The sequence below is a fragment of the Podarcis liolepis genome, assembly GCF_965112155.1.
Source record: "Podarcis liolepis genome assembly, chromosome: 10".
NCBI lineage: Eukaryota > Metazoa > Chordata > Lepidosauria > Squamata > Lacertidae > Podarcis > Podarcis liolepis.
The window spans coordinates 7,597,934-7,623,515 of NC_139562.1; the positions used below are offsets into that span (position 1 = coordinate 7,597,934).

At 44.5% G+C, this 25,582-nt stretch overlaps 1 protein-coding gene across 1 annotated transcript in view; it reads left to right on the forward strand.

The window, feature by feature from the left end:
- Nucleotides 1–25,582, forward strand: part of CHCHD3 (coiled-coil-helix-coiled-coil-helix domain containing 3) — a 213,968-nt gene that overhangs the window by 110,190 nt on the left and 78,196 nt on the right. The window contains exon 5 of the mRNA XM_083461611.1: nt 18,750–18,833. Within this exon, the coding sequence (XP_083317737.1) occupies nt 18,750–18,833 (84 nt within the window). The remainder of the gene's footprint in view (nt 1–18,749; nt 18,834–25,582) is intronic.

Below are 25,582 nucleotides of genomic sequence, written 5' to 3' on the forward strand. Positions count from 1 at the left end.
AATGGTCAGGGGTCCCTTTACCTTTATGAGTGTGACTCAGGGTTTTTTTAAGACTTGGAGACGTATTAAGATGGAGTTCACTTTGCAATGAACGCCGGATGCTGCCTCATTCGGAGTTGTCCCATTGGTCTATCTAGCTCAGTATTGCCTACACTGGCTGTCGGTGGCTCTCCAAGATATCAGGCAGGCGTCTTTCCCAGCCCCACCTGAACTTGTGGCATTTTGCATGTGACATGAACTTTACCACTCAGCTGGGGCTCTCCCCTTCAAATCCCAGACTCCTTCCAGATTTGCAACTGGCAGATACACCCACCAGCACATCAGACGTTGGTTCTGCCATCAGTGTTGCCCTAGCTGGGTCAGATGGGTGAGGTACAATAATAAACTGTATGAACATTTGTCTGTTCATTTATTGCTATACAGTGGTACCTCGGGTTACATACGCTTCAGGTTACAGACTCTGCTAACCCAGAAATATTACCTCGGGTTAAGAACTTTGCTTCAGGATGAGAACAGAAATCCTGCTCCGGCAGCGCGGCAGCAGAGGGAGGTCCCATTAGCTAAAGTGGTGCTTCAGGTTAAGAACAGGTTCAGGTTAAGAACAGACCTCCGGAACAAATTAAGTACGTAACCAGAGGTACCACTGTAATTAAGACTCCAAAAACATTTTCTGAAATGTGAAAAGCTTCTGAACGAATTGATTAAATTTATTGATTAAGGCATGGGCACCATCCAGTGTGGAATATGCATAGTTTGATTCTGCTGCAAACTTTCAGAATCAAGTTTGACCCTGAAGATTATCAGTATATTTCACTTGGAATGCCCATTGTTCTTCCATTGTCTTCCTGCTCTGTGGTTCATATCTTCAGCCTGAAGGTGGCTTCACCTGCTGCTTTAACTGCTGGTGTTAACATCCAATTTGGGGGAAACAGGTAGGTATTCATGTCATATGGGAATGGCTGTGCAAGTGACTCTTTTGATTTACTTACCAGGATCCTGCGTTCCTGAGCTTTATTTATTTATGTATTTATTCTGAAACAGTCAGAAGAAGAGGGGGTTTTCACCCAGTGCTTTGAGGATAAAAATGAAGGAGTAGATTTAAAATACAGGAAGGTAGAATTTAAGAAGACCTTACTAACCTTGAGAGCAGTTTGGAATCCCACTCACTCCGTACCCACGCAAATTCCACATCCACTAACACACACATACCACACTCGGCCTGCTCCTGCACACATTCATTTTTCTCTTTCTCTCCCCATTCTTATCAGTTACTGGTCCAAAGGACACCCTGGGTACAGATACAGAAAGACCACACTGCAGCACTGGTACTCCCACCAGTGCTGGGAATCAAGCCTTTATCAGGAGAAACTGGCCACTCTCCAGGCACCTGGCTTGATCTCCTGTTGACCTCCCTGTCTGCTTTCCCGGCAAGATCCAGGCAGAGGTCGCGATAGGCGATCCTTCTCAGCGTGATAAGAACACACCACTCTTTCCTGCCCCCCCAGGCAGAGGAAAGAGATAGACAGAAACATATTTACATGCCTTTATTTCTGTCTTTGCAGCGTTACAAAAATCATGACTGCTCTCTTCAAACTCCAACAGCAGAGAGACAAACTCCTCCTGTACTTCCTGTACAGCTCATATTACACTCTGAGCTAATTCCGGTGCTTCACACTGTGAATAGACTGTCCCTCTGTTTCCCACGGAACAGTCCCAACATTCCCATTATGTTTTGCTTTCAAGCTACCAGTAGCTCGCGGCCGCATTGCTTCTATATCGCAACAAGGACACCCTGGGTACAGATACAGAAAGACCACACTGCAGCACTGGTACTCCCACCAACCCCAATTAAAAAACCCAATAGCAGTGCATGCCATTCACTAAACGATGCTCATTTGTGTTAGGGTTGCGTTCTGAGGTTGAGCCGTCTTCCTCGTCATCAGCTACCATTTCCCAGCTCCCACCTGAACGGTGCTCAGTCTCCAGCCCCCTCTCCCAACTATCCCACACTCTTTCCCTAGCACCAGCAGAAAGATTTGCTCCTGTGTTTCATGCTCTTGAAACTCCTCCTATATGCCACCAGTGGCTATCCTTTGGCTGAGAGCCCCTGTGCTGTTTGGCCAAATAATTGCTCCCTTAGCCAAGGAGCAAACCTCATACTACCTGGCAAAGAGGGAGATGAAAGTGTCTTATTTAGGAATCCCAGGTGAATGTACTTCAGCCAAGATCCTTGTTAGAAGGTAGCTAGGCAGTGAAAGATCGTCACCTGAGAGATGCTTGGCAGGGGGTTGGACTTGATGGCCCTTGTGGTCTCTTCCAACTCTATGATTCTATGAGTCTATGCTGCTGTTGCTGTTGATAATAATGATAATAATTGATAATGATGGTGATAAAGCCTGTTTTCCCCCTATCAGAGACTCAATGGGGCTCAAAATAGAACTGCCTAAAAACATTGGGGGGGGGGAGAGAATATTTAAAAAAATAATTCATAAAGGCGGCTTCATATGCAGATTTCAGAAAGGCTGTGTGTCACTGGACACATTCCGCTTCCTACCATTACACTGTAAGGGTTTGTATTACTACTGTATTCCACCTGAGCAGCTCATTCCATATAAACTTTTTAAAAGAGCATATTACAAGCAATTAGGCGGTCCATTAGTAGTGACAAAGCCAGCAGAAACCCAAAGCTGAAGGGCACTGGAGGAATGAGGAGTAAAACAGTGTGTTAGATTCGTTTCTTCCTGCAGGGTGGTTCCCAAACCACAGAGAGGGAGGGGTGAGGGTTGGCAACGCCTTGGAAATTATGGAAGCTTAAAAAATTCTGTTTTGAAGCTTTATAATTATTATATATATTTTTTTAAAAAAAAGGTTTAGCAACTCCTTTTCTCAGGTAGAGTGTTTTGTGTCTTCCATTTCTTTTATGACTTACCATAAAAGTCAGAGTGTGTTGGTTTTGGGCCAGAGCTTATGGAAATCATTAGCGCCATTTTAGAAAGAGAGAGTGGTGTGCTTGAAACCAGAAGTCCTTGATTAAACTGGGACATGCACATCTAAGGTCAGCATACAAGGCTGGACCTGGTAAGCTTGAGTATATTTCAGCACCGTGTGTACAAACCAAGATGCCTCCTGAGATTTTGCACCCCACTCCCCACTCCCCACAGCCCCAGACCCTCCTCTGATAAGGGATTAGGAAGCCTTTGTGTGCTGGGCCCGGGGGTAACCCAAGTAACACAGTCCAGGTCTGATCCCGAATCCAAGGGTTCCGCAAGGAGTCAGTCCGACAGGGCCAAGGCAGGACACGAGGCAGGAAACCAGGCAAGGTCAGGCACAGGATCACAGGCAGGTTCTGGCAAACAGCAACGTTGCTTCCACAACCTGGGGCGGGGTCCAACAGCCTTTTATCTCTGTTGGGGTAACGGCCGGTCCTGATCCCCTGGTGACTCACCTCCCTGTCTCGCCTGAAGGTGAGCACTCCTCCTGCAAGTACTCAGGTCTCTCCTTCTCTCAGACCTCAGTCTCTGCAGCTCGGGGGACGTCGGTGGGTTACTAGACCCAGGGGCCGCCTCAGCCTCTCCTGACCCAACTGGTAGTGGAGCAGCTGTAAGTGATGGCCCAGCTGAAGGCAACGAGGTCATCCCCATATCTGGAGCCAGGGCAGGCTCAGGCCCCTGACTCGGCTCAGCTGGTGCTTGTTGCAGGGGAACCTGTGCAGACTGGGGCTCTTCAGAATCAGGCCCCAGACCTGGCTCAGATGCTGCCTGAGGCAAAGGATCTGGTGTGGACTGAGACTCCTCTGGCTCCGAGCCCAAGCCCGAGTCCCAGGCCATCACACTTTGCTTCTGTTTTCGATAAACCAAAGCTTGTTGCTCCGTTCAAACAAGGAACTCTGGTTAACATTCATGGTTGCCGGTTTAAACAAGCGCACTTCATGCCATGTGAAGTTGGCTTGCAGAGCAGCAAGGAAAGACCGTTCAGTAGCACCGAAGTGCCTAAGAAGAGAGATTAATCGAGTGTCAGGCTGCAAGGCACATTGGGATGCAGTGGATGATAAACAGATGGCAGTGTTGCATGGACAAAAACAGATGCACTCCTTGGAGCTCGTAGACTTAACAAACGGGAAGTGGAAGGTTGGCAGTCTTGCTGCCCTGTTCTTTCCTTCAATTCCTCACTCCCAGCCTGTCAGCCTGTCTTACAACCTCCATGCTCCTAAAATGAGATCATCATGTAAGATAACTTTATGGCATTTACTGACCCTGTTTCTTTGAGAGACCTCGCCAGCAGATTTCTGGTTGTTTTTTTTGTAAATTTTTTATTGGTTTTTCACAATTTTTATAAACATAGACAATACACAATACAAACAAACAAACAAACACATAAACAAACATGTATAATTTCAAATCCTTTTTTTTCTTAAACCTTACTTCACCGACTTCCCCGTACCTCCCCTTTCTGCATCCCAATTTCCAACTTTGTTTCAGCAAATCCTGTCCCTTGGTTTTATCAAATTTTCCCTTATTCTTTTCTTTTACTTAATCTTTTACCGCTGTAATCCCCTTTTTTCTAAAACCTCAACATTTTAGCATTCATTAATTTTGCAGTATTTCTTAAGATAAATTTTAAATTTCTTCCAATCTTCTTCCGCCGTCTCTTTCCCCTGGTCTCGGATTCTGCCAGTCCTCTCGGCCAGTCCCATATAGTCTATCACCTTCATCTGCCATTCTTCCAGAGTGGGTAGATCCTGCGTCTTCCAATACTTTGCGATGAGAATTCTTGCTGCTGTAGTAGCATACATAAAAAAAGTCCTGTCTTTCTTTAACACCAATTGGCCGACCATACCCAAGAGAAAGGCTTCTGGTTTCTTGGGAAAAGTACATTTAAGTACCTTTTTCATTTCATTATATATCATTTCCCAGAAAGCCTTAATCTTCGGGCACGTCCACCAAAGGTGATAAAAGGTACCTTCAGTTTCTTTACATTTCCAGCACTTATTATCAGGCAAATGGTAGATTTTTGCTAGCTTGACTGGGGTCATGTACCACCTGTAAATCATTTTCATAATATTCTCTCTTAAGGCATTACATGCCGTAAATTTTATACCGGTGGTCCACAACTGTTCCCAGTCAGCAAACATAATATTATGACCAATGTCTTGTGCCCACTTAATCATAGCTGATTTAACCGTTTCATCTTGTGTATTCCATTTCAGCAACAAGTTATACATTCTTGACAGATTCTTAGTATTGGGTTCTAACAGTTCTGTTTCTAATTTTGATTTCTCCACCTGGAAGCCAATTTTCCTGTCCTGTTTATAGATCTCCATTATTTGGTAATAATGGAGCCAATCTCGTACTTTAGACTTCAATTTCTCATAACTCTGTAGTTTCAGTTTATCTCCCTCTTGTTCCAAAATTTCCCAATATTTTGGCCAATTGGCCTCCATATTGAGCTTTTTCACGGCTTTTGCCTCCATTGGTGACAACCACCTTGGGGTTTTATTCTCCAACAAGTCCTTATATCTAATCCAAACATTATATAATGCTTTCCTGACAATATGATTTTTAAAGGCTTTGTGAGCTTTAACCTTGTCATACCATATATATGCATGCCAACCAAATACATTATTAAAACCTTCCAAATCCAAAATATCAGTATTCTCAAGAAGTAGCCTGTCTTTCATCCAGCAGAAAGCTGCTGATTCATAGTACAGTTTTAAGTCCGGCACGGCAAACCCCCCTCTTTCCTTTGCATCAGTTAAAATTTTATATTTTATTCTGGGTTTTTTGCCCTGCCAGACAAACCTCGAAATATCTTTCTGCCACCTCTTGAAACAATCCATCTCATCCACAATTTGCAATGTTTGGAATAAGAACAACATTCTCGGCAATACATTCATCTTGATAACAGCAATTCGGCCTAACAAGGAAAGCTTCAAATTTGACCATATTTCTAGATCTTTCTTTACCTCTGTCCAGCATTTCTCATAATTGTCTTTAAATAAGTTTACATTCTTAGATGTCATGTTAATCCCCAAGTATTTCACCTTCTTAGCCACAGTTAATCCTGTTTCATTCTGGAACCGCTCCCTTTCAGTAGCTGTTAAGTTTTTCTCCAATACCTTGGTTTTTTGTTTGTTCAACTTAAAACCTGCAACTTGACCAAATGTTTGAATTACAGTGGTACCCTGCAAGACGAACGCCTCGCAAGACGGAAAACCCGCTAGACGAAAGGGTTTTCCGTTTTGGAGACGCTTCGCAAAACGAATTTCCCTATGGGCTTCCTTCGCAAGACGAAAGCCCATAGGGAAATCTCCGGGACAGGGCGTCTTGCCCACTGTCCTCGGACCTCCTCCCGCCGCCAGGCTTCGGAAGGCTGCTCCGAAGCCTGGCGGGGGGCGGAGAGGTTTTTTAAAAACCCCGGGACAGCGGAGGACTTCTCCGCTGTCCGGGGCGATTTTAAAATGCTGCCGGGCGGCAGCGCTGCCGCCCAGCAGCATTTAAAAAAACCCCGGGACAGCGGGGGACTTCTCCTTTGTCCCGAGGTTTTTTAAAATGCTGGCGGGCGGCAGCGAAGGCTTTGCTGCCGCCTGCCAGCATTTTAAATTCGCCCCGGACAGCGGAGAAATCCCCCGCTGTCCCGAGGTTTTTTAAAATGCTGGCGTCTTCCCCTTTCTCCCCGGACCTCTTTTGAAGCAAGGGGCGGCAACGCGGAGAAGCGATCTTCTCCCCGTTGCCGCCCCTTGCTTCAAAAGAGGGGACAGAGGGAAAGGCGCGCGCCTTCCTCTCTCTCCCCGGACCCCTCTTGAAGCAAGGGGCGGCAAAGGGGAGAAGCGATCTTCTCCCCGTTGCCGCCCCTTGCTTCAAAAGAGGGGACAGAGGGAAAGGCGCGCGCCTTCCTCTCTCTCCCCGGACCCCTCTTGAAGCAAGGGGCGGCAAAGGGGAGAAGCGATCTTCTCCCCGTTGCCGCCCCTTGCTTCAAAAGAGGGGACAGAGGGAAAGGCGCGCGCCTTCCTCTCTCTCCCCGGACCCCTCTTGAAGCAAGGGGCGGCAAAGGGGAGAAGCGATCTTCTCCCCGTTGCCGCCCCTTGCTTCAAAAGAGGGGACAGAGGGAAAGGCGCGCGCCTTCCTCTCTCTCCCCGGACCCCTCTTGAAGCAAGGGGCGGCAAAGGGGAGAAGCGATCTTCTTCCCTCCTCCCCTTGCTTCAAAAGAGGGGAAGGCTGGCGGGGGGCGAAAATCTTTGTCCCCCCTGGCTGCCTTCCCGGGAGGGCTTTTAAATCACCCCGGACAGCGGAGAAGTCCTCCGCTGTCCGGGGCGATTTTAAAATGCTGCCGTGGGGGGGGGGGAGCAAAGACTTTCGCCCCCCCAAGCCTTCAGAAGAGGTCGGGGGACAGATTGTCCCCGGACCTGGTCTGAAGTCGGTTTCCATAGGAACGCATTAATTGATTTTCAATGCATTCCTATGGGAAACCGTGCATCGCAAGACGAAAAACTCGCAAGAAGAAAAAACTTGCGGAACGAATTAATTTCGTCTTGCGAGGCACCACTGTAGTTCTAAAACCCTTTTCGTACTAGTGTCTGGCTCTTGTAAAGTAAGTACCAAGTCATCTGCAAAGGCCCTTAATTTGTACTGTTTAGCTCCGACCTGTACCCCTTTAACCAACTGGTCCTTTCTAATCATATTTAGCAAAACCTCCAGGACTGATATAAAAAGTAATGGGGCAGGGAATGCAAAGTTCTGCCCAGAAATCTGCTGGCAAAAATGGTAGCCATTACTTTTCCCAATTTCGCCAGCAGATTTCTGGGCAGAACTTTGCATTCCCTGCCCCGCACAAGCCCTGTGCTTAAGCAACTGCTCTCATTTAACATTAACCTTCCCTTTGAAGCTCTCTGTAGTGCGTCTCAAGGCTCATAGAAACTTTTTTTTACAACCTCCGGCTTTATTCAGTGCAAAAAGCCCTTGTTTCTTCACTTAACATTTTACCGGGCAGCCCTGTCAAGTCAGCCTTGATGGACAGATCTTTATTCCCTTCACAAACATGAGGCATGTCAGTTGTCGGCCGTTCAGGCAGAGAGATTGTTTCATCCTTCATCTGACCCATCCCTCTGTTTGTCTCTCCTCCTGGGCTCGAGGAGGAAGTGGCTTAACCAGCTTAGATGGAACGGCTGCAACTCTTCCAGGCTGATAATGTGGCATGGTAAATATAGTGATGGATTTTTGTCAGATGAATGGCAATCAGTTCGATCTCAAAACCTCTTTTCTAAGAACCTGGTAAATATTTAACAATTATTACATCCTTACATTTTAAGGGTGGCATTTAGCCAAGTTTTACTCAAGGGTAGCTCTGTTGAAATGAATCAACTTAACTTAGACATGTTCACTAATTTCAGTGAGTCTGCTCTGAGTAAAAGTTGATTGAATATCACCCTAAATATATGTGTGTGTGCCCATTTATATGGATCAAAACTGGCCTGGAAGGAGTATATAAACTATGTACAACTTTCCACATTAATCTGTATCTCTTCATAGTCTCTGTGTTTTCCTATAATGAGGATTGATTCGTTTTATGGTATTTCAACCCCCTGAGAAATAAGAGAGAGAATGTGTTGACCTCAGTGAGAGTGAATGGGGAAAACTGAAATGCTGCTTGTCTGGGGTACTGGGAATCTAAATTACCCTACGCTATCAGAATCCGACTCCATAGGACTTTCCTAACTCACTACAGTGGTGCCCCGCAAGACGAATGCCTCGCAAGACGGAAAACCCGCTAGACGAAAGGGTTTTCCGTTTTGGAGGTGCTTCGGAAAATGAATTTCCTATGGGCTTGCTTCGCAAGACGAAAATGTCTTGCGAGTTCCTGCGGGGTTTTTTTCCTCCCCCCCCTTTCCCCAAGCCGCTCAGCCGCTTAACAGCTGATCCGCTAAGCCGCTTATCAGCTGATCCGCTAAGCCGCTTATCAGCTGATCCGCTAAGCCGCTTAACAGCTGATCCGCTAAGCTGCTTATCAGCTGATCCGCTAAGCCGCTAAACCGCTTATCAGCTGATCCGCTAAACCCACTAAGCTGCTAATAGCGCTAATCCGCTAAGCCACTAATGGGCTTGCTTCGCAAGACGAAAAAACCGCAAGACGAAGAGACTCGCGGAACGGATTCTTTTCGTCTTGCGAGGCACCACTGTATTCTCCAGATATTTTGGGCCAGAACTCACACCATCCCTAACTATTGACCATGCTGGTTTAAGCTCATCAATGTATATTCCAGCAACCTCTGAAGGTTGGGGCAGCAGGTTGGGGGTGGCTGCCATAGAAAGTAACATTGGTATGTTTAGGTGAGTCATTACAGAACTCCACTATATCCCTTTAATGTACAACTTTTCATGTGTAGTTGGCTTAATTCAAGCAGGGAGTTGGCATTCGGTTCTCTTCTTTTAAGTGCTGAGCCTTTTGCTATCATCTTTCCCAGATCTTGCTGCTCCCCACCCCTCCCTCCTTTGGACTTCTTCCGACTAAGACTTCTTCTTGCTAACATCTTGATCTCTCAGATACCTTCTTTGAGATGAAGTCATTGATTACCACTAGCGTATTACTGCACAGAGGGAATAAAGGATCAAGCTGCTGCCTGCAACTTGATGGCTCACATGCAGGAAAAGAGAGTAGTTTTCTATGTGGGATGTAACCCACTGTGAGCAGTCAAATACAACATTCCTTGTTTTCCTAGAGTGGACATGCAGGGGGATGCTTGGTCCAGCCAGTCAAAACTTCCTGTTCCTCCTGGGCTGGAGCATCCTTCCTTGCATGTGACTAGTGGGTGGGTGTGACCTTTCCAGACCTGGTAAAATTTGGCCAAGGCATGCTGCCACTCTCTCTCTTTTCCACCTTCCTTTCGTCCTGTGAACTGCTGGACTGCTTGTCTGCAGTCAGTAGATAAATCTCCCTTATGGGGTAAACCTCTTTGTACATGTTTGAAACTTTAAGCCTTAAGCCTACCTTCAGGGATCACACTGTGCTCTGCCTAACACCGGTCTTGAAAGACCTACACTGGCACCCAGTACATTTCCGAGCACAATTCAAAGTTTTGGTGCTGACCTTTAAAGCCCTAAATGGCCTCGGCCCAGTATACCTGAAGGAGCATCTCCACCCCCATCATTCAGCCCGGACACTGAGGTCCAGCGCCCAGGGCCTTCTGGTGGTTCCCTCCCTGCGAGAAGCCAAGTTACAGGGAACCAGACAGAGGGCCTTCTCGGTGGTGGCACCTGCCCTGTGGAATACCCTCCGACCAGATGTCAAAGAGAACAACAACTACCAGACTTTTAGGAGACATCTGAAGGCAGCCCTGTTTAGGGAAGCTTTTAATGTTTAATAGGTTATTGTATTTTAGTGTTCTGTTGGAAGCCGCCCAGAGTGGCTGGGGAAACCCAGCCGGATGGGCGGGGTATAAATAAATTGTTGTTGTTGTTGTTGTTGTTGTTGTTGTTGCCTGATGGTGAGTAAACTTTCTTTTTGTTACTTATGAATAAGACTGTGGTGTCCTTATTCTTTTAGGAGGATTCAAGGGGTCTTACCAGGAAAATATCAGAACACATTTCAATCTGGACAGGCCAGGTTGAATTGCATATTGCCTGAAGAAACTCAAACGAGTTTGCAACTAGTTTTCTGCTGTGTAAAGGGGAATGGACTTTGCTAAGTAAAGGAACTTGCTAGCGCAAGTTAGGAAGGATATTAATAAACAATATATCCTCTCCTGCCTCCCTGAACATCCCCACAGTCTACTTCTGGGGGAGGGAACCCCACATGCAATATACAGTGGTAACTCGGGTTACATACGCTTCAGGTTACAGACGCTGCTAACCCAGAAATAATACCTCAGGTTAAGAACTTTGCTTCAGGATGAGAACAGAAATCATGCTCCAGCGGTGCGGCAGCAGCAGGAGGCCCCATTAGCTAAAGTGGTGCTTCAGGTTAAGAACAGTTTCAGGTTAAGAACAGACCTCCGGAATGAATTAAGTACTTAACCCGAGGTACCACTGTAGTTCTAAGTGTACAAACACATTTCCCAGGGAAGCTGAAGATTAAGGAGATGCAGCCCAAGCATTGGCCCACAGAGGCAACGGCCTGCAAACCCACCTGTATCTGCTGCTTTTTAAAATTACGTTTTATAGCTATTGATTGATTTTTATTGTGTTTTATGTTGTAACCCGCCTTGATAAATTTCATGAAAGTGCGGTATTCAAATGAATGAATGAATGGTTATCACCACATGTGATTTGACATTGGTTTAGCCTGAGGTATTGGAGTGTTTAAGGCTACAGTTTCAGAGGTGGACTCCTACTTTAAAGTCTTCCTAAGCTCAGCATTATGTGTGTTTGAACCACTCTGCAAAAGAAGCAGTGAACCTTGTACAATTTCTCATTTACAACTAAAGTGCAACATTCAGCTAATTGAATACATGACCACTGTTAATTATTTTTGTTACGGCTAATTGATATTCACTGAGATCATGTTCTGTATCCCCATAAATATAATATTACCTTGCCAAGTGTATATATCAGCAATGAATTCTCTGCCACTGGCATGTTTATGCTGTCCGCTGTATAAAAGTTGCCATGGCTTCCTTTTTTTATATATTTAGATTATTATTTTTTGCTTGCTCTGCATTATTTGCAAAATACAAATGTCGTTGGCCACTTGGTGGATACTGTTCCTGTGAATTATTTATGTACTTGGCAATTCTTGCAATTCCTCTTAGAGAACAGAAAAACCATACTTCTTGGTTGTCAGTGAATCGGTTTTGTTGCAGTAAGGAGTAATTTCTTTATGCCACTGACACTGCAACAGAGCCACTATAGTGTAGCGTAGCAGCTAAAAGCCTGTGTTGAGAAACATAGAATCATAGCACTTTAGAGTTGGAAGAGACCCCGAGGGTCATCGAGTCCAAGCCCTTGCAATGCAGGAATCTCAGCGAGATGATACATGACAGATGGCCATCCAACCAGTGAGTTATGGTGTGGGAGGTGGGGCAGGCTGGGTAAGCTTGTCCTTTGAAAGCTTGTCCTGGTAGATGAAGGGAACGCAGTGGATGTAGCCTACCTTGATTTCAGCAAGGCATTTGACAAGGTGCCCCATGATATTCTTGTAAAGAAGCTGGTAAAATGCGGTCTTGACTATGCTACCACTCAGTGGATTTGTAACTGGCTGACTGACCGAACCCAAAGGGTGCTCATCAATGGTTCCTCTTCATCCTGGAGAAGAGTGACTAGTGGGGTGCCACAGGGTTCTGTCTTGGGCCTGGTCTTATTCAACATCTTTATCAACGACTTGGATGATGGACTCAAGGGCATCCTGATCAAATTTGCAGATGACACCAAACTGGGAGGGGTGGCTAACACCCCAGAGGACAGGATCACACTTCAAAACGACCTTGACAGATTAGAGGACTGGGCCAAAACAAACAAGATGAATTTTAACAGGGAGAAATGTAAAGTATTGCACTTGGGCAAAAAAATAATAATGAGAGGCACAAATACAAGATGGGTGACACCTGGCTTGAGAGCAGTACATGTGAAAAGGATCTAGGAGTCTTGGTTGACCACAAACTTGACATGAGCCAACAGTGTGACGCGGCAGCTAAAAAAGCCAATGCAATTCTGGGCTGCATCTAGATCAAGGGAAGTAATAGTGTCACTGTATTCTGCTCTGGTCAGACCTCACCTGGAGTACTGTGTCCAGTTCTGGGCACCACAGTTCAAGAAGGACACTGACAAACTGGAACGTGTCCAGAGGAGGGCAACCAGAATGGTCAAAGGCCTGGAAACGATGCCTTATGAGGAACGGCTAAGGGAGCTGGGCATGTTTAGCCTGGAGAAGAGGAGGTTAAGGGGTGATATGATAGCCATGTTCAAATATATAAAAGGATGTCACATAGAGGAGAGAGAAAGGTTGTTTTCTGCTGCTCCAGAGAAGCGGACACGGAGCAATGGATGCAAACTACAGGAAAGAAGATTCCACCTAAACCTTAGGAAGAACTTCCTGACAGTAAGAGCTGTTTGACAGTGGAATTTGCTGCCCAGGATTGTGGTGGAGTCTCCTACTTTGGAGGTCTTTAAGCAGAGGCTTGACAACCATATGTCAGGAGTGCTCTGATGGTGTTTCCTGCTTGGCAGGGGGTTGGACTCGATGGCCCTTGTGGTCTCTTCCAACTCTATGATTCTATGAAAGGCAGGCTTCTGTTCACTAACCCACAATAGTCTTGTCAGTTGGTCCAGATTATAGTGGCCCTAGAATTCCCAAATGCACAAAGCTTGTTGGGTGCACATTAATATTCAGCACCAATATTTTAGTGGGCACCTCAACATTTTGTTGCTGTTGTTGTTTAGTCATGTCCGACTCTTCGTGACCCCATGGACCAGAGCACGCCAGGTACTCCTGTCTTCCACTGCCTCTCACAGTTTGGTTAAACTCATGCTGGTAGCTTCGAGAATACTGTCCAACCATCTCGTCCCCTTGTGCCCTCAATCTTTCTCAACCATTGTGCCTTCAGTCATTCCCAACATCAGGGTCTTTTCCTGGGAGTCTTCTCTTCTCATCAGGTGGACAAAGTCTTGGAGCCTCAGCTTCAGGATCTGTCCTTCCAGTGAGCACTCAGGGCTGATTTCCGTCAGAATGGAGAGATTTGATCTTCTTGCAGTCCATGGGACTCCTCCAGTCCATGGGACTCCTCCAGCACCATAATTCAAAAGCATCAATTCTTCGACGATCAGCCTTCTTTATGGTCCAGCTCTCACTTCCATACATCACTACTGGGAAAACCATAGCTTGAACTATACGGACCATTGTTGGCAAGGTGATGTCTCTGCTTTTTAAGATGCTGTCTAGGTTTGTCATTGCCCTCAACATTTTAGTATTCCATATTCTCCCCCCTCCCCCCGAATATTCAGTGGCACCATACCCTCATCTGAAGCAGCCTGTGTGTGGAACAAGAGAGGGCTTCACACATGCATTTTCACCACTGGATTACTGCAACATCCAGGGTTGACTTGCTTGTGTGAATGGGGCCACCACAGATCAAACACCAGCGACTAATGTGACTCACATCCCCTTTCACTAATGCTTTTCTGGAGACTCCGTTTCCACATGTCACAGAAGTGTTGAATGAGGGATCCAGTGATGAAAAACGTTTGGAAAAACCAAGCTTTGTCTAGACCTGGGTAAACTGTGGCTTACAAAATGCTATTTGTGTTTGTTTGCTTCCTATTTAAAGTTTAGAATCCCTTTAATTTTCTTTCTCTTTCTCCTCGTTCCACAGCAGCGAGTCTGTTAATTTGCTGCTTTTGTTTTCCTTCGGAGAGGTCCAGGCAATTGCTTTTAATTGATCTGTTGAAGTAGGTGAGGAGAAGTTATTTGTGATTAGGTAGCTTGAAGCCTCCCCTACTTGCTTACTATGCATAGGTGACCTTTTCTTCTTCTCCCTTTTTTTAATACCCTTAAATTTCCTAGAACAGTAAATTGTTGGAAATTCAAATTGCCTTGTGACTTTTTTTCTTTCCGCTCTATTGACTTTTTAAACTCGCTCTCGGTAAAGGAGTGGGAAGAGACTGAGGCTTCATATGGATAGGAGTTTCTTAGAACTAAAATCCGCATGCTCCAAGGATCCCCATCTGCCAGAGATGGTCCTAATGTTCTCATACCTGTCCATGGTAAACCACCATACTTGTTGGTATTAAAGTGGAAGTTTTGGGCCGACTCATGAAAAGGTTGCTCTACAGATTTCAGTTGCCTCTCCCATATCACTAGAAGATACATCTTAGTTGGCTATTTGTTGCATCTTGACTTTTGTGCACATGCATGCATGCCAATATACAGTGTTTAGTCTACCGTTTCACATACTTCATATTAGAAGACTAATGTGTATGTCTTGGCCAGGGCTGGGAAACACGTGGCCCTCCTGATGTTGGAGGACTACAGCTCTATCATCTCTTACCTTTAGTCATGATGGCTAAGGCTGATGGAAGTTGTAGTCCAACAGGTAAAGGTAAAGGACCCTTAGATGGTAAAGTCCAGTCAAATTCGACTGTGGGGTGCAGCTCTCATTTCCGCTTTCAGGTCAAGGGAGTCAGCGTTTGTCTGCAGACAGCTTTCCGGGTCATGCTGCCAGCAGCTTCTGGCACAATGGAGGTCTGTGACGAGTCCCAGAGTGCATGGAAATGGCATTTACCTTCTCCCGCCACAGTGGTACCTATTTATCTACTTGCACTGGCGTGCTTTCGAACTGCTAGGTTGGCAGGAGCTGGGACAGGGCAACGGGAGCTCACCCCGTTGTGGGGATTCGAACCACCGACCTTCCAATCAGCAAGCCCTAGAGGCTAATTGGTTTAGACCACAGTGCCATCCGCGTTCTATAGTCCAACAACCTCAGTAGGGCTCCAGGTCTAGTTTATGTTGCACCAAAAGAATGTGCTTGTGGGATGGGTTGTGTGTGCTATTGGTTTATTTTGTTCTTGTTTTTCTTACGTATTTCATGCTTTTCTTTTATATTTTTATGCTCTGAACCCTTCTGAGATCTTCGGATGAAGGGTGGTATACAAATTTAAATAGCAACAACAACATTGATGGGGTTTAGATGCCAGTTTATTCATCCAAGGAATGTCTCTTGCCTGGCTGGTGCAGTATACTGTCTGTCTTTATGTAAAATTGTATTCAAATAAAATATTGTTGCATTATATTGTTGTTTCTTCTTGTGGGATCGTGCAAAGAATGAATAGTGGGTTATAAATAAGTTAATAAATAATAATGATAATTAGGCAATAACCCCTCCCCCATTGTTTGTTTGGAAGACCCGGAATTCAGAGAGATATTCCCTCTCCTTTCTGAGACGTTAGACTTTCTACCTCTTTATCAGTGTTTTGTTCTTTTCTGAAGGCATCTTTTTCAACAGATGTTTGAGTCTACTGCTGCTTAGAATATTACATGTTCATTCTATTCTTATTTAAGAAGTCTTGTTCCAGTTTTGGTTTTATATTTTAAGGTGTGCTATTTTGTGGTTTTACTGCATTTGAATTGCTTGGTCTGTTTTTGTTAGACACATTGATTGTCCCTGTTTGAAGATAAAATTGCCTGGTGAAGATTTTATTATAAATAAATTAAATACTGTTGATAGACCTATCCATTTTTTCACCCATGAAATTTTGGAGGGCATGGAAATCATTTTAAGAAGTAATTGTAAACAGAAACAAATGAAGAGAACTGATGGCTAAACGTGCCTGTGATCCAATTTCATTTTGCCATACTGTTAATTTATCTTATGCCCCAACATCTTCAAATACTGGGACTATCTAGTTTGACCTTCTGTATATTTGAAAAGTCAGGAAACTTGCCCATCTGTTTTTGTATCAAATTGATTAATGTTGTTTTGTTTCCAAAACAAAACGGAAAAAGTGATCTAGGTGTCCAGAACTGTGAGAGTTTCATAATTGTCTCTTGCACATTTCTTGGTTCTATTTATATTCTGTTTGTTTCATAAATTGATGGCTGTGTTTTCTGGATTTACATGCTTTCAGGAGATGGAAATTAAGGTAAGCAGTAAAGTCAGAGTTTCAGTAAGGAGTACAGAACGTACACCATAAGTTGTGTGGGTTTCTAATTCTTCAGGAACAATAGCTATGTGGATGGGGGACAAAGCAAGGTGGGAACAAACAGAAAACATTAAAAAGGGGCAGGTTCTCTCCAAAGGAGTTATTTTGTTGATATACCTTCCACTTCGTACAGGAGTCCTCACTCTTCATTTTTATAGGAAAGCCTCCTTTGCATGGAGTTGTTTCTTACTAGGAAATTAAAATTGCAAATGATTCAGGTTAAATTCTGCAAAATACATCAAAATCCCGGTGTGTGTCAGGCTCAGAAGGTCTTCACTACGGTTATGAAACTGGCTCTTTCACTGGGACCATAGGGGGCAATAGGGAGAGAGGAGGGTATTTTCACCTCTTAACAGCATCCCAGACTTACCTAAGGAGGGCTCTCTCAACACTGTGCAGATCAAATGAGTCTCTCAGCCTGTTTTATGTGTTCAAATCAGGTACTCCATTAGGGTTTAGGTATGCTCATTCCTGTATCTTTGATGGTAAGAACTAACAAAGCAACCTTGAGGAGTAAAGCATCAGTTTCCAAAGTTTCCTGCAGATTTTGCCAGGATTAATTAATTTTGACACAAGTGATTAGTTTTGATATGAGAACCGACTGGCTGAAGCGGGCCCAGTGAAACTTGCTTTATGAAAGTCACCAATAGGCCAAGGTTTTTGTTAATGGCAGGTTCATTATTGTCAGTTTGGGATGAAATTTCACAGAGTTGAAATATCCCACGTCCTCCTGATCTCTTGATAATCATTCCACTCTCAAGGACCGTTCTTCACAAGGCTCACTTTCCCTACGCAGCCTGCTCTGGATAGGGAGGGACTAAAATGATCTCTTTGATCAGCAGCTGGGAAAACCATTTGTAAGCAAAAATATTATTTGAAGATGAAAGACGTATACTTTCGCTGAAAATGTGTGTGGATGTATCAGTGTCATCACAAACATTAAAGTTTCACAAAATTACTAGATAACAAGTGGTAGTTTTCTTGGAGCTAGCTTTCTTTCAAAAGGGCAATGTTCTCACCAAACCTATAGCCCTTTGTGTTGTTGAAAGGATTTGAGTAATCTTGCCATCTTGGCTCGGATATCTATGGTAAAACCCCAATCTCTTTTGACTAATGTGAAGTTTTGTTGCCTCTGCGAATGCTGAAAAATAATCGTAAAGGGTGCTGCTGAGATCAGTGTAGTGGAGATCATGTGATATAAGGAACCAATGTGTTTATATTAGATACAATAAAACTGCTGGCTTCCTCAGCATAGTAAATTCAAGCGGATGTGCTGCCGCAATGCCTATTCCTGTTAAAACACCTGCCTATTTCTAGACCACTGCCTCGGACAACCCAGAACGAATGAACAAACAAATAATAGAATTACTTTCATGTAATAATCACTTCTTATGAAGCATCTTGAAGCAATTTCACAATACAATAAAAAGCCTATAAAACAATTGCCTGCATAAAAACAGTTAAAACAACCACATATATGAAAACAGTTTCAAATCCAGTGCAGATGCTAACTGGAATAAAAATCTCCATTTCGAATAGCTCCAGTAACCAGAATATACCACCAGCCCTGATAAGCCACTCATAATGTACAGTTAGTTACTAGGTTTCATTGAGGGGTGTCCCTGACAATTTAAAACAGTTTTACTTGAGTGGCTGCTGGATCTAATAATCTAATCAGACACTTTTGAAACATTTCACCTTGTGCTCCACGCGTTCTTTTCAAAACACATCTTCTAGGAATGTCACTGTAGGTTAGCTACCTCATCATTGATCTTCAAATTTCTTTTGATTCCTGGTACCAATTTTTCACTAAACATTCACCCCGACGCTGCTTTCTTGGCACTGCCTTCTGACTCTTCCCAGCTCCGTTTGGATGAACTGTGGCACAGCTGTTGAGCAAACAGGGAAATACAATGGGCAAGCACTTAACTTTCTCAATACGCTAATCATGATCTTATTAATATACTGCCTTGGCAAAAGTGTGCCGGCTGCAGGCTTCAGTCTCTATGCAAGAGTTAACGGGCACAATTTGCACTAGACTTTTGGTTTGCCAGTGTTCCTTTTTTCCTGATCCAGTTTTCTCTTTTGTGTATGTGTGTGTGTGTGTGTGTGTGTTGCTTTTTTTAGGCTAAGCAGCTGGAAGAGAAAGACAGAGAGCTGAAGAAGCATGATGCTTACTACAAAGAGCAGCTGGCTCGACTGGAAGAGAGGGTGAGAAAGTTTATTCTCTTTTAATGAAGGGGTTTGCTGCTAATTCCCGTTCTCCACTTGCTTTTTGGCTAACTTTTAAATAGGGTGTGGAGCTCAGGGAGGAGGGGTAAGAACTTTGTCACAAAGCTCTTTTCCCTCTTGGGGGGAAAAATTGGCATTCTGTATGTTCCGGTGTCTTGTAAAACTGTTTCACGCCGTGGAGAGATGTGTCACATCAATGATGTTAACCTGTTTCAGTGGCTGAACCAGAGCTATTGGAAGGCAGTTCAATTTCATAAGACTTTCAACTTTTTCAGAAAATGCTGAGGTTTTGATTTTGACACATCCCTGGAGGAAAGCAGTTCCAGCCTAGCCTGGCCAGGGTGTGTGTGTGTGTGGGGGGGTCATTTTGGTTTCTAAGGGATGGCCTCGTGGCCCAGTGGTTCCCATCCCTGGTATAGCCACTAAGGAGATCTCCATGTGGTCAGAGAGCAGTCCAAACTTCTATGTTCTCATGTTGTTTATTTGTGCTGATGATAATATTTGCTATACTTTGGCTTTTTGGCTTTAAAATACAGTGGTATCTCAGGTTACATACGCTTCGGGTTACAGACTCCGCTAACCCAGAAATAGTACCTCGGGTTAAGAACTTTGCTTCAAGATGAGAACAGAAATTGTGCTCTGGCGGCACGGCGGCAGCAGGAGGCCCCATTAGCTAAAGTGGTGCTTCAGGTTAAGAACAGTTTCAGGTTAAGAATGGACCTCCGGAACGAATTAAGTACTTAACCCGAGGTAGCACTATATGCATGAAGTGGCTGTTACAGTAAAACAGCTGCCCTTCCCTTTTTCCCTGCCAAAGTTGATAATAGGGGAAAATAACATAAGGCCTTTGTTAGGATTCTTCCTCTGGTTCAGTGTTAAAACAGTACCCGAAAAAGGGAGGCAGGCGAGGAAGAAGGGGAAAAAAAGTAATATATTGGGAGCATGGTAGTTTTTCCGTATTCTTGCAATACGTTACTTGGATCTTAACACACGTTACATCCCCTTTCAGACTAATCAGGTGAGATTGTGTTCGGTGCAAAAGATTATAGGTTGCAGCAAGTTGTACTGGGACAAAGAAGCAATGGCTCTTTTTCTATATTAATAAAAAAGTTGGCAATTTTGTTTTTATGGACTGTATGTTGCTTGCTGTGTACTGAGTATGTCCAGTTCATTGGTATGTTTAGTTCAATACTTTGGCAATGACTTTCCAATGTTTTACATAGAGGGTATTTTTTTAGACCTACTGATGGAGATCTTTTTAACTGGGGATGCCAGTTACTGAACTTGGGTCTTACGTTATTCAAAATATGTGCTTTGCTACTATGATGTGGCTTCTCCCCAGCACTGTTATTTATTAATTTTTTAAAAAAATATTAATTAAATTTATACTGTACCTGTTCTCCCAAAGGAGTCCAGGGTGGCAGTGGAATTGTACTGACCAGTTTGTAACCAAATATGTAAAGGTAAAGGTAAAAGTACCCCTGACCGTTAGGTCCAGTTGCAGACGACTCGGGGGTTGCGCGCTTATCTCGCTCTATAGGCCGAGGGAGCCGGCATTTGTCCGCAGACAGCTTCCAGGTCATGTGGCCAGCATGACTAAGCTGCTTCTGGCGAACCAGAGCAGTGTACAGAAACGCCGTTTACCTTCCCGCCAGAGCGGTACCTATTTATCTACTTGCACTTGATGTGCTTTCAAACTGCTAGGTTGGCAGGAGCTGGGACCGAGCAACGGGAGCTCACCCCATCGCGGGGATTCGAACCGCCAACCTTTTGATCGGCAAGCCCTAGGCTCTGTGGTTTAGACCACAACTCCACCTGCGCCCCCCAATTAAATATATACCATCTCTGACTACAGAGGTTTTGTTTTACTTTTTGGTGGCTGTTGATAGGTGTATGAATATGAATATGTCTATAATCCTCTAAGAAGGCTAAAGCAGGAAGAGTATGTGAATTGATAAAGAGTCGATTGTGCAATGATGAGAGCGAATCCCTGGTACTAGTGAACAGAAGCTGTGTGTTTAAGGAAGGCTTGAGCTAGTGTACCTCTCAAAACCAAAAGAGAGAAAGCAAGCAATCACTGACCGTCTTGGCCAAGAATGCTCATTAATTCCTAGACCAGTTCTTAGATAAAGTACCTTGGTTCCTGTTAGGGTGGCATTTGAGCATATTGCATCTCTACGTGTCAGAGCTCCTCCATATAATTAACTGGCCATTTTTATTAGTTTTTTTTTCCCTTTTCAATTAGCAATTTCATATTCATGTTTCCCTCTGCAGCAGAAACACCACCGCAGTCATTGATAATAAAGGGAGATGACAACAGAGCAGATTAGTGTCAGCCCCCGTGTGCTCCTTCTAGAGCTGAGTTATTATACATATTCACTTTCAGATGACGCCTGTCACTTTGAAAATATTTCAGAGGCAGGAGTGAAGATGCGCCAACCTTTTGGTGAGGATTAATACCGGACAAAGTGACACGGCATCCATGACAGCTAGGATGCTGAAACATAAACAATTCTGTTCCCCGGGGGCAATAGCCATCCATAAATTTCATTTATGTGCAAAAAAAGAAAAAGGCATTGATACTTAAAAAGAGAAAAAAAAGAAAAGGAAGGAAGTGATTCCCCAAAGAGCTGACAGTATTTGTAGGTCAGCAATGGCACACAGGTTGTGAGTTACTGCCTGCTTCACGGCGGCTAAGCAAGATGGAATAGTTTAACAAAGGAGTTAAAGAATAACCTTCCTATGCAGTATATCTGCTCAGGCTATAAACTCGTTATTTAAGAGTTCCCCACATTAGATTTCAAGAGAGAGATTCATTCATCAGTACTAAAGGGACATTTTCCTCTTCAGACCCTGAGAAAATATGAGCCAATTCTCCTGATTCACATTGATATCAGAGCAGCCCTCTTGAGCTTTCAGCATGAGACACAATAGAAGAGGATGTAAGGGTATAGGCTTGGTTCTCTCCCCCCCTTTCCGCCCCCTGCCTTAATTTTGAATGAAAACGTCCTAGCTGACACTCCTAGCCGAAAACCCACTAGCTGCATCTAATGCACTTGGAGCCCATAGTGGGCTAATTGCCATTCTTGTATGGGAAATGGCAAATCAATGCGAAAATAGATTGAAATAATGAAGCCGCTTAGAAGGGAAACGCTCACTTTTCCTCCAGCAGGAGACATCAGCAAAACGCCCTGAGATACTCCATCATTATACTGCGTCATTACTTCATTTCCAAAGTGCAGATGTTAAAAATTGAAGAGAATCCACAATCTATCATTACCAAACTCCCCCAGCCCCAGCCTGGCATGTTTCAAAATTGTGCACGAGTAGTTGAGACAAAACACATCATCTTGTTTCAGATGCGCATGCCAGGACGCGCATAATTACAGCCAGTGTCGCTCAGCACATTATCTGCTGGATTTAGACCTGGGAGACCTGGGTTTTAATCAGACCTGCAATTTGCCATTCAACCAGTTGCTAGTTGTGACTAGCGATTGCTCCCTTGGTGACTAGAACTGGCATACCTAGAAATGCAAAAGTGAGCTACCCTGCGGTGTCACGATCCTGAGAGTGTCAAGACTCCAAACCAAAATATGGATATAATGAAGACCCTCAACATACAGTGCAAACACTCATCATGAGTGTAAGCATCCCAAAATCAGCCTTAATTTCATATGGAAAAGGCATAATGCGCTGAGCGGTTTATGTGTGCAACTTCCTAGAGCAAATGCATGTATTCTTAGCCCATAGAGGATGAAAGGTGAAGTCAGTAAATGTAAGGATGCAGTTGTGTTAGCAGTCTTCTACCCTCAAATCCATTGGGGTGAGGGCAGCTGCTCTCTGAACCAATTGCAGCCCCTGTGCCTGAAAAAGAGGGCACAACATTCACTTGAACTTGTGCCTGACCCTAACTGAGAATAATAGAAACTCTCACGGCTCTTAGATTTTAATCCATATATCCTGTGATGGGAGATAGATAACATAAAGGCACTATTGCCTTTTAATACTGAGGAAACACCCACTAAATAGTGACAGTGTGGTGATGGAAGAGTTGGTGTAGAGATGATGATGATGATGATGATGATGATGATTTATTTATTTATACCCCGTCCATCTGGCTGGGTTTCCCCAGCTACTTTGGGCAGCTTCTAACCAAATATTAAAAATAATACACCATCAGACATTAAAAACTTCCCTAAAAGTAAAACAGTTGTTTATTTCCTTGACATCAGACGGGAGGGTGTTCCACAGGGTAGGTGCCACTACTGAGAAGGCCCTCTGCCTGGTTCCCTGTAACCTTACTTCTCGCAGTGAGGGAACCACCAGAAGGCCCTCGGAGCTGGACCTCAGTGTCCGGGCTGAATGATGTGGGTGGAGACGTTCCTTTAGGTCTACTGGGCTGAGGCCGTTCAGGGCTTTAAAGGTCAGCACCAACACCTTGAATTGTGCTTTGAAACATACTGGGAGCCAATGAAGATCTTTCAGGACCGGTGTTATATGGTCTTGGCAGCCACTCCCAGTCACCAGTCTAGCTGGATTAATTGCAGTTTCTGAGTCACCTTCAAAGATACCCCATGTAGAGTGCATTGCAGTAGTCCAAGCGGGAGATAACTAAATAACTCTAGAATCATAGAGTGGGAAGGCTCCTGACGGTCATCCAGTCCAACCCCCTGCAATGCAGGAATCTAAATCTATGACAGATGGCCATCCACCCTCTGCTTAAAAACCTCCAAGGAAGGAGAGTCCACCACCTTCTGATGGAGTCCGTTCCACTGTCAAACAGCTCTTGTCATCAGAAAGTTCTTCCTGATGTTGAGTCGGAATCTCCTTTCTTGCAACTTGAATCCATTGGTTTGGAGCAGGAGAAAACAAGCTTGCACCATCCGCCATGTGACAGCCCTTTAGATATTTGAAGATGGCTCTCATATCTCCTCTCAGGCTCCTCAAAGGTAGTTGAGTGATGAGTGAGTGGCGGCCCCAGTGTTCTTTAGCAATGGGCTTTACCCATCCAACTCCTACCCAGAAAACTGTTGTTGTTGTTGTTGTTGTTGTTGTTGTTGTTGTTGTTGTTGTTGTTGTTGTTTAAAGGAAGATACCACCCGCTGCCATTGTAAACCACCTCTCTATTTCAGAATTTGCCTAAAATCTCCCCTCCAAAATTAGATAAGTCCCCAAATATGGTAGAGGATATCACCCATGGATGTAGGCATGCAAATAGGTCTGAGATTGGTCTAATGAGTGCATGTGCCATTTAGGGCTGGTCGAGGCGAGTAATGCAATATTATTCCCCAATGCGTTTTGGGGGGAAGGTTGGGTGTTCACCCAGACAGTCAAAAGGTTGCAGGTTCCCCAAGCAGCTTTCAAATGCTATTCTCCACAAAGCGGTTTGGGAGTGGAATGTGATAGTGTTCTGATATCACACCTGTATTAGTGTGACCCGAAGAGTAGTCCAGCAAAGCTTCAGAGTCTTCTCCCTTTCCCATTGTCATCCTTTCCAGAGCTGATGGTGAAGAAAACTCCTTGCCCGCACAATTCAGTGTAAAGAGTTTTATCAACTCGAAGGCACAAGACAATTCAGACACACTCTGTAACTAAAGTTAAGAGATGCTGATGCATCAAATGCTGTACTACTAAATGCAGTAACCTGGTCTTAGAGGTTAAACCGAAAAGGTTCAAATATACAGAGAGGTCCAAGTCTGAAGAAAGAAGAAGAAGAGTTTGGATTTGATATCCCACCTTGTCACCACCCGAAGGAGTCTCAAAGCGGCTAACATTCTCCTTTCCCTTCCTCCCCCACAACAAACACTCTGTGAGGTGAGTGAGGCTGAGAGACTTCAGAGAAGTGTGACTGGCCCAAGGTCACCCAGCAGCTGCATGTGGAGGAGCAGGGAAGCGAACCCGGTTCACCAGATTACGATTCCACCGCTCTTAACCACTACACCACACTGGCTCAGCCACTGCCAACACAGTCACAGTCACTGCCAATACACACCTGACTGCAGAATGCAGGGTTGGAGCCTGTGACCTTCCGCTCTTTCGAAAGGCTGACCACAGCTGGCGTCCTAACCTTGAGCAGAAATCACATGCAGGATAAGGGCCACTTGAGGCACAGACTAAGCACTTAGTGCAGTTTCGCACATATCCCCAAATTACAGCAGCAGGATGTGGATAGACAGACCAGTGAAGTTCTACTCAGAGTAAACCCATTGAAATTAATGGACCTAAATTAGCCATTGATGTCAGTGAGTCTGTTCTGACTAGCACTGAATACAACTCAGTGTTAGGGAAGCTTGCCAATTTCATTTTTTTAAAAGCTTTGTTTGCAAAATACAAGTAATTTAAGCATACTAAGTTAGATCATTCTTTAGGGCAGTGGTTCCCAAACTGCGATCTGTGGAGCATTGGTGTTGCCCCAAAGCATCTCCAAGTCCTCCGCGAAGAGATTGGAAAGAAAAAGTTGGTTAGAGACTGGTGCTGATAACACCAAGGTTGCAGGTTCGATTCCCGTATGGGGCGGCTTCATATTTGTGCATTGCAGGGGGTTGCAATGGGGCCCCTTCCAATTCTACAATTCTATGATTCATAAGGGCGACAATAGTGCTCCGTGACGAATTTCTCTCCTGGAAAGTGCTCTGCGACTCAAAAAGTTTGGGAACCACTGCTCTAGGGCATCAGAAAATATTCCTATGCATACTGAAAAATTCCCAGTTCAAAATTTTAAGGGAAAT